This window comes from Macaca thibetana, chromosome 7, assembly GCF_024542745.1.
Source record: "Macaca thibetana thibetana isolate TM-01 chromosome 7, ASM2454274v1, whole genome shotgun sequence".
Lineage (NCBI taxonomy): Eukaryota > Metazoa > Chordata > Mammalia > Primates > Cercopithecidae > Macaca > Macaca thibetana.
The window spans coordinates 19,165,528-19,175,092 of record NC_065584.1 but is presented as its reverse complement, the minus strand read 5'-3'; the positions used below and the strand labels follow the sequence as shown (position 1 = coordinate 19,175,092).

Genomic DNA, 9,565 nt, shown 5'->3' with positions numbered 1-9,565 from the left:
GCTCACTGCAACCTCTGCCTCCCAAGTTCAAGCAATTCTCCTGCCTCCACCTCCCTGAGTAGCTGGGATTACAGACATGTGCCACCATGCCCAGCTAAGTTTTGTATTTTTAGTAGAGATGGGGTTTCACCATGTTGGCCAGGCTGGTCTCTAACTCCCGACATCGTGATCCACCCGCCTCGGCCTTGGCCTCCCAAAGTGCTGGGATTATAGGGGTGAGCCACCACGACCGGCTGTCCTCATTTTTCTATAAATAATTTTAGATAGTAGGGTAAATGGAGCTCTTATCTACAGGAATTTGAAAAGCTCATATTGAGAAATGTTTTCCCAGGCAAATTTCTAATGCAGCTATTCCTCTACTTTTGAAATGTCTATCCCTCAGCTCAAAAGAAAGCCCCCTGCAATTTAGATTCTTTAAAAAAAAAATTAAACCGGAAAGGGATAGTTTTAGCTTGTTCCACATGAAATCTTGCTGATAAGCAAGTTCAACTACATTTCCACCCAAAAGAGTTCCTTTAAAAAGTCTGACTTACAACCAGGCACAGTGGCTCATGCCTGTAATCCCAACACTTTGGGAGACCGAGGTGGGTAGATCCCCTGAGATCAGGAGTTTGAGACGAGCCTGGCCAACATGGTGAAACCCCATCTCTACTAAAAATAAAAAATTAGTCCAGCGTAATGGTGCACATCTGTAATCCCAGCTACTTGGGAGGCCAAGGCAGGAGAATCGCTTGAACCCGGAAGGCAGAGGTTGCAGTGAGCCAAGATCGTGCCATTGCACTCCAGCCTGGGCCACGGAGCAAAACTCCATCTCCAAAAAAAAACAAAAAACAAAAAAAAGTCTTACTTACAATAGTAATTCCTGTTTCCATTTGTTCATGCAAATCTCAAACAATAAACCTGCTCTTGTCAAGTTGCAGCTAATCTCCAGTTTATTTTACTGTACATAGTTGTATATTTAAATTTTCTTAATATTGTGAACATTAACATCTCAACCCATCTGAAATGACTCCTGTCTTCTGATGGTGAAAGCCTCACAGAAAAGCTGGCCACGTCATGCTGTCACCACTCAGTCCCACACCACCACAGTCTCCTCCCTCCTGGGTTTCTGACTAGACATTGCTTTCTGGACTTTTCTAAGGAAGCACAGGCCCAGCTTCTAATTCGGCCAAAGGGTTTTAAAGACTAAATTCTAGCATTTTCTGAATGCTTCATAGATGTTCCAGAAGACATTAATAATAAATGACTACAATAAGCATTCCAAATGATATTCTAAAATGAGTACTTTCTGGCCGGACACAGTGACTCACGCCTATAATCCCATCACTTTGGGAGGCCGAGGCAGACAGATCACTTGAGGTCAGGTGTTGGAGACAAGCCTGGCCAACATGGTGAAACCCCGTCTCCATTAAAAATACAAAAATTAGCCGGGCATAGTGGTGCATGCCTGTAATCCCAGCTACTCAGGGGCTGAGGCAGGAGAATGGCTCGAACCCAGGAGGCAGAGGTTGCAGTGAGCCGAGATTGTGCCACTGCACTGTAGCCTGGGCAACAGAGCAAGGCTCCATCTCAAAAATAAAAAATAAAATGAGTACTTTCTGTGATCAAAACTATCAGCTAAACTATTTCATCAAAAGACCCCACTAATCAGGAAAACTGATGCCAAAGATACCAAAATTGATCAGTGGAAAACACTGGTTTATAACTCGATACTTTGTAGAAGTGCACATTTTGATAATTTGTATTAAAGACACTAAGATACATGAAGCACTGTGTAAGTTTGGCAGACATTAATATACTAATTTCAGAGGTGGTAAACCTATGAACCCTCAATGTTCTAGTTTGCTCTTGAAAATCACACTATTTCAAAGCTTAGTAATGTGGATAGATTTTTATTCAGAAATCCTTTCATATTCACTAACTGCAATTAAATGTTTAAAATTACATGGCTCTTAGGAACGATGTCAAACATGCAACATTTTAAGAGTGATAGATTTAAACAGTAATTTTGCCCTCAGAAGTTTACTTATCAAATTATTACAACAGAAACACAAATAGACCATATATTACTCTTTAATTGGATTTGTTTTACAATATGTTGTCAATGAGCTACGTCAAACTGTTTAAACCTGACAGAAAAGCATTTTCACAAAAACGTACCATGGAGAGGGAGGGGGAAGGGAAGCAGCACTTTTTCTAGAGATGGGAAATAGTCCCAGTAAAAAATTCTTACTCCTTTCTTCTAAGGAGCTCGTTCTGAATATTTTCACTTAGTTCTATTGTTCTTTAAACAGGACTTTAAAAAGAATTTTGTATTTACAAAATTTACATTTTGTTGCTACAAAATGTAATTTACATTGTAAAATAAAAATGTAAAATTTTAATTTTGTTCCTACATGAGAAGTGTGCATACTTTCAATTAGTTTTCATTAATATCTTCTGAGTTTCCTCTTAGGTGGTTGGTTTCTGAGTAAGGCAGAGTTAGGCTGGTGCACACACTATTTAGGAAGTCCTGTCTCGTGGCTGACAACATACTTGTAGTGCTCAAAGAAGTGAGTTAAGGAGTGACATGGGAATCAAAATGATGCCTAGAATAGTGTAATTTAGGAAACAGCCCTAGATTTGATATTTTGGAAGCTTTTCATTTTAAGAAGAGACCCCAAAAAGAAGGAAAAAGGAAAGGGTTCCTCCACTAAATATTCCATTCATCCGTACCTACTCAATGGTCATTCTGACGAGGCCATCTTAATCTGGGCCAGTGATGACACACTCCCCCTGTAACTCAGCCTGGTTCTGTCTATTGGGATGTGCCTAAACGTGATGGGTGAGGGGGCACTAAACAGCTAACACTGACCAGGGAATTAAGGAGCTAAAATGCAAGTACCTCTTGAATACCATAGCAATCTCTGTGCACAAATTTGGACTGTACTTTGTGGGAGAAGAGGTGAAAACTATTATTAACTATTCCCTTCCTTCAACCAAAAGGAAAAATACGCCTCTTCAAGGCTTCTTTTAATGATACTATAATGCTGAATTTATTTATGAAAAAGAAACAATACAGGTTTAGGTGGGAAAACCCCCAAGGAAACAGAGTAAGTCACGGGCTGTGAGAGGACTTGAATTCCCTGGGGACAGTGCCGTGGGGTCAGCCCCCATACTCCAAGCCCCTGCTCTCCATCCCAGCACCTCAGTCTGAGTATAGATAATACTGCATTTTTGTAAAGACGAAGGCATCCTGCATTTACCATCACACTCCCCCACTCTTGTCCTAGTCATCTTACATACTTAGTCCTTAATCTCTCCCAAAACACTTCTCGGCGCCCATTGTTATTGTGCCATCTACAAAACAACACATACATTAAAACTCAAAGATATGTTTTTAACAAAAAAAGTGCTTAAAACCACCCTAGGCAATTGTTTTTCACTTCATTTTCAACCAATAAAATCAAATTCATTTAGATTTATGAGTAATACTGAAAAAATAATGTTTATTAACTCTTACATTTTAAATAATGTGCCTTCATCCCAACTTTACATTAACTGACTCATTTCAGTATCTAAATGAGTTGAGCTCTCATTTGAAAAATAGAGAAGATACAACTATACAGAATTTTTAGGATAAAAAATGTTCTGGATAGAAAAATCCTTTTGATGTTTCAAAATAACACTTATAGATTCTCAGTATAGTTTTCAGTTTGGTAACTAAACCATTAAGTAACCAAGGTTTTCAAAAAATTACAAAAGATAATAACATGATTTTTAAATACAAAGTTAAATAGGAGCCACTCATATCTGTGGATCATCCCTACACAAAGTTGTTTCTCACTAGAAAATCCCTAAATATTTGTCATAAAATAAAACTCCATTATCAAAAATTAGTTTAAGATAGAAATCTATGCGCTTTAATGATTGCCAGAATTGCCCAGCATAGCTTCAGTAAAATAGAGCATTGTCTAGAAAATACAATCTCCAAAATGTGTGCAAGTACTGCAAACCGGACAGACCAGGGCAGGGCAAGGCCCTTGAAACCAAGTCCTCCTTGAGCACCTTTCCCAGGTTAGAAACCCGTCTTCAGCCTGTGCTTCGCACATTTCCTTCAGTGCGCCGCCATTCAGACTGCACCATTTACGTCCCAGTGCCACGCTGCGTGGATCAAGTGTCAAGGGGGGAAAGTATGAGTTAGGCAAGCGCTTTTTTTTAAAGCTGTAAACGCTTCACATGACTGGCCCCGTAAGGAATCTGGGAGCTTAGATGAGCCTGGAGCTTTTCAGGAACTGGATGAGGACTCTGTACACAAACGTGTACTGGCAGAGAGTCTGCACCAGCATCATTCTCTGTTGCCTCAGCATGTCCAGTACTCTCGGGATGTCCAGTACCTAGGTTGAGAGAAATGGTAATGAAGATAATGCGTTCCCCTTGGGAGAGAGAAAGGATGGGAAGACACTAGTGTCCTGGCAGAAACCTGGCTACCTTAGCATCTTTTAGAAATAAGCCATGATGGCCTACTTCTGATTTTCGGATGAGTTTTAACTATAAATAGAATGTCCATGCAGACTATTTCGTCAACATTCCCTGGGTATAGCTCACTGACTCTGTATGGTTGGACATAATGACCATATCTCACTAAATACCAAGACTCTACAAAAACAGAGTGTGCTGTCAATATCTATTTCCCTCAAGGGCTCCGGGCAGCATGAATCATCCTTGAAATGTAAACAGAAAGAAAGAGTTCTGAGCTCAAATTTGAAAAACCTTGAGCAAGTAAAACAAAATTAAACAGCTTTATTTATTGTATGACTTCTCAGTCTTTAATATGCTAATTGGTACTGAGACTCTCCAAGAAGACACAGCCTTTTGCAGGGAACATTAGTGACATCTTGAGGCCACCAGAGTCCAAGGAAATGTGCGCAAAAAGAGCTATTAGGTCACTACGTCCCTCTCTTCCCCAGCCTTATTTCCACCCAAAAAGGCCAGGCAATCATAAGCGCCATCACCTCATTGTGTTCCAGGCAGGCGATCATGATCTCCGACAAAATAACCACGCCAGTCCTTCCTACCCCAGCACTGCAGTGGACCAGCAACGGAGGGTTTGGGCTTTGGGGATCACTTGTGCTATTTGTATGGCGTCGAACAGACTGGATCTCTTCAAGATACGCTGTGGAAAATCAATGAAATAGAAAAATACTCAAGGATCAAGGCATATCACATTGACGACTCAATCTTCATATTCTCTCCACTGATTAAGAGGACTGCAGACAAAGAGCACTGGGTACCAGTGAACCAAACCCAACCACCGAGGGACAGTGTGACCCTGAGCAAGTCACTACCTCTGCCCACTTTCTGGTCTACAAAATGAAATGGGGGAGACACTGAGTCAGTTGTGGCATTCTACTCACTACCAAATCATAATTTATAAACCTCTTGTTAACCCTCCCCAAAACACTTGTATTCTTTATGTTAAAACAAGTCCGAAGCTTATATGAGAGAACATAAAGGAAATATTTCAGAAACATAAATGTTCCTCTCTATTTAACAGCTCCAGAGGCAGCTGTCCTGGGAACAAACTTAAAAGTCACTCACATAAAAATCCCTTGAGGTCTTCTGGACAGCCATGCTCAGGCCAGTCTGTGTACTGGAGGTGCCAGACGGTCCTCTCTTGCCCAGTAAGGAGGTGCTTCATCTTCAGGCCCGTGGTGGCATAGCAGCCAGAGTCTGTGCGGAAGCGGGTCGTGATCTTAAACCTTCCATAGGTGACAGTGTTGTGCCTGGAACCAAGTCGTGGCCAATACCTAAAGCTCTTCTCCCTTCCACCCTCCTGTTAAAGACGAGCACGGTTAAATGACTCGAGATCCGACAATGGATGCCCTTCTCACACAGATGGCACATCTGAAACAGAACCACAACCCTACCCTGCCTTTTTCTCCACAGGTCAGGATTCTAGATGATTAACATTAACTGTTCTTCAGAGGCTGAGAAAATCACTTAAGAGAAATGAATACCTACCTCTTCTGCTGTCACCATTGCTATAATTGCAATTCCCTGTTCCCATACCATCTGCCAAAAATCTTGACAGGTATTCTGTAATGGTCCCTGTGTGGCAATATAATCCCATTCAATTCCACTGACAGAGACCTGGGATTAGAAAAGGTTAAAAAAATTGACATGTGTGTATAATATACATAGGTATGTATGCATACATTCATGGTAGTACTAAAAAAGTTGTTTAAAAAAGTAAAAAAGTAGTAAACTGGATTATTCAGCAGAATAAGGAAAGACTTTTCATCTTTTCCCTTGTGAATACAATTTGCATTACTGACATTTTTATAAACATAGGCACTGTGAATATACATAATATCTATGCAACCTGCTTAACCTTGCTGAATCTCAGTTCTCATTTATAAAATAAAAATACTGCCTACCCTCATAGGGTCGTTGTGAGGACTGAGTCAGTATCTATGGTACCTGGTATATAACTCAATAAGTAGCTATTATTACAGCCATGGTTCCTCTTCTTTAAAAAAAAAAAAAAAAAAAAAAAAAAAAAAAAAACTTCCTACTTAAGATAGTCTCACCTCTGAACTTCTGAGTCAAGGTCACTCTCCACAATAATATTAAGTTTCCACTTAAGATTTAACTTCCTTGAGAGCAGTCTAATACAACAGTAATTACTAGATTTGTAGTTAAGAGACCTGGGTTAAATCTTGGCTTCACCAATGTTGAGTGACGACAATAACTGTCTCCAGACGCTCACTAAATGTAAAACCCAGTGCCAAGCCTTGTGTCACATGCACTCTCACTCAGGGCTGCCAGTCCCCTAGTCACTGCTCCACATCATCTCACTGAGCACCCAGTGGCTGCCACTGTGGATGAGTAGCAGATTGTAACAGTGAATAAGTACTAGGGAGGAGGAAGGGCTAGTGAGAAGCCGGCATCATTTATTTATTTCCATATAACTGAGATGAGGTCCCACAACACAGCTTATAAAGTGAGGTCCCACCTCATTTTAGATCTAGGAGTCAGACCCAGGTCTCAAATTCTTTCCTCTATTCTGCAAGTGGCTGCTGAAGATTTTGAAATATCACTACAGAACTACAGTATCATTCATTCTTATCCATCTAGTCATGAGACTGGATGAGTTATTTCAAAGAAATGCTCGATTTTTAAGTAAAGTATGCTGATCTTATATTTAAAAATAAAAGAGTATGTGCATAGGTTCCCAAAAGCCATCAAGGGGTCCTGGCATTCACAGGCAGACTTCCAGTCTCCAGAAAGCCTTGGTGTCAGCTTGTTCCCTTCTCAAATAATACTTGCAAACTAAAGAAAAAAAAGCACCACCTGTCCACACTTACTTCTTCACTCACCATGAGATTTCTCCTTCCCAAAATAAAGAATTGAGGCCGGGCGCGGTGGCTCAAGCCTGTAATCCCAGCACTTTGGGAGGCCGAGACGGGCGGATCACGAGGTCAGGAGATCGAGACCATCCTGGCTAACACGGTGAAACCCCGTCTCTACTAAAAAATACAAAAAACTAGCCGGGCGAGGTGGCGGGCGCCTGTAGTCCCAGCTACTCGGGAGGCTGAGGCAGGAGAATGGCGTAAATCCGGGAGGCAGAGCTTGCAGTGATCTGAGATCCGGCCACTGCACTCCAGCCCGGACGACAGAGCCAGACTCCGTCTCAAAAAAAAAAAAAAAAAAGAATTGAATGTGGCCAGCATGAACAAAGGGTACAATGAGGAAGAAGGAACATCTGGCTTTATTCCATCACGTGTTGTGAATCATCATTTTGTCCATTTTCATGGCAGTGATATTACCCCAGATAAGGTGCCAAGAACATACATTGGGGAAGGACAGTCTCTTAAATACATGGGGTGGGAAAACTGGATATCCATAAGCAGAAAAATAAAACTAGACCCCCTATCTCTCACCATAAACATTACCCCAGTTTAATGACATTATACTGGTTCCAGGAAAAAAGCACTTCTTCAAAGAACAAAATGATACTTAAAAATTATTACAAAGAGTATGCAAAGAGAACAGATGGCACCTTTTGAAAGTTTTTGTGAACACCATCAAAAAGCCGAGACACTTCTGTTACATAAAAATGCATGTCAGTATGTGATGAGGAAAAACTAGCAATTCAGTGGCTCCCAGAATAATTTGAGCTAAAAAGAGGTCTTCAGATTTAGAAGGACAAAGTTCTAAAGCCAGGCAACAGAAGGTCAAGGCTGTAGGGAGCCATGATCACACCACTGCACTCCACCAGTCTGGGTGACAGAGCAAGACTCCATCTCAAAAAAGGCAAAAGAAAAAAAGCCAGGCAAATAAGTGTGCCCTGAATCCTGCTAACAGTGCTGGGGGCAGAGTGGTTTCGCACATGGAGAGACATGACTTTGGCTCTGTCTGATAGACACTTTTTACCTAGCACTGGTGTGTGGATTTCCCAGCTTGTAGTACAGTTTGTCACAAATGTTCAAAACTAGAGTGTTTATCTAAAACAATAAAATGAAAATAAATTTTAAAATATCTGCATTCTAAACAGACATGAATACAATTCTTACCATTCTTGTAATTTAACTGAAACTGCATGTGCTGTTTATTACTTGAGGTGTTCCTCTCACCTTAATATGTGATGCATTGATGTAACCAGTGTTATTTTCTTTAGTTGGGACCAACTCCACTCTCGCATTGTCATAAGGAAGAACATCTTGGAATCGATTTCTTTCTGCATTTTCAGGGAGTCGTGCTGTTGAGCACTCCCCATCAACTAGCCGTTTCTTAAGAATTCTTTCATATTCTGTGAATACCATTCCTTGTTCTAATCGTTGTTCCAGAATTTTACACTATAAAACAGAATATGTGGAATAACATGAATACAGCCACATGTCGTGGCTACCTTTTGACTGTATATTTGAAATCTTGTTTTCTGCTTCACACCTAGCACTGTCTAATATTGAAAATTCTAGGTTGGGCACGGTGGCTCATGCCTGTAATCCCAGCACTTTGGGAGGCCAAAGAGGGAGGATCACTTGAGCCTAAGATTCAGGACCAGCCTGAGCAACACAGTGAGACCCTGTCTCTGCAAAAAATTAAAAAATGAGCCAGGTGTGGTGGTGCATGCCTGTGGTCCCAGCTACTTGGGAGGATGAGGCAAGAGGACTGCTTGAGTCCAGGAGGTTGAGGCTGCAGTGAACCGTGAGGTTCACTATCTCAAAAAAATCAAAACAAATCAAAACAAAAACAAAATTCTAGGTGAAAACAAAGTTAAAATTTTAACAAGTCACAACAACAAGAATTAAAAGAACAAAGACAATCATTTTGGTGAGAAATATAATGCAAAGTTTTGTTTAAAGTTGAAAATTGGCCTAAAGAAATTTGTTGAATTCATTTTCTCTAGATCTGTGGTCAATTTTGTGACCCCTAATAGATGGAATTCTCCTGGGGAACAGTAAATCTAGGGGACGGATAATGAGTTCCAACATCTATGAACACGTGTTTTCATTTTATATCATACGACATATAAAAGACTAAAACAGTAGGAAATATTGGAAACTACCTCCAGGATCCC

General features: G+C 40.7%; 1 protein-coding gene across 2 annotated transcripts in view; it reads right to left on the bottom strand.

Annotated features, from left to right (window-relative positions):
• Positions 1-1,876: 1,876 nt before the first annotated feature.
• Positions 1,877-9,565, bottom strand: part of PTPN21 (protein tyrosine phosphatase non-receptor type 21) — a 90,317-nt gene continuing 82,628 nt past the window's right edge. For both annotated transcript variants that reach the window (XM_050798527.1, XM_050798528.1), the window contains 5 exons: positions 8,619-8,840; positions 6,004-6,132; positions 5,581-5,815; positions 4,995-5,155; positions 1,877-4,376 (listed from right to left, as the gene is read on the bottom strand). In XM_050798527.1, the coding sequence (XP_050654484.1) occupies positions 4,248-4,376; positions 4,995-5,155; positions 5,581-5,815; positions 6,004-6,132; positions 8,619-8,840 (876 nt within the window). In that variant the 3' untranslated portion in view covers positions 1,877-4,247. The remainder of the gene's footprint in view (positions 4,377-4,994; positions 5,156-5,580; positions 5,816-6,003; positions 6,133-8,618; positions 8,841-9,565) is intronic.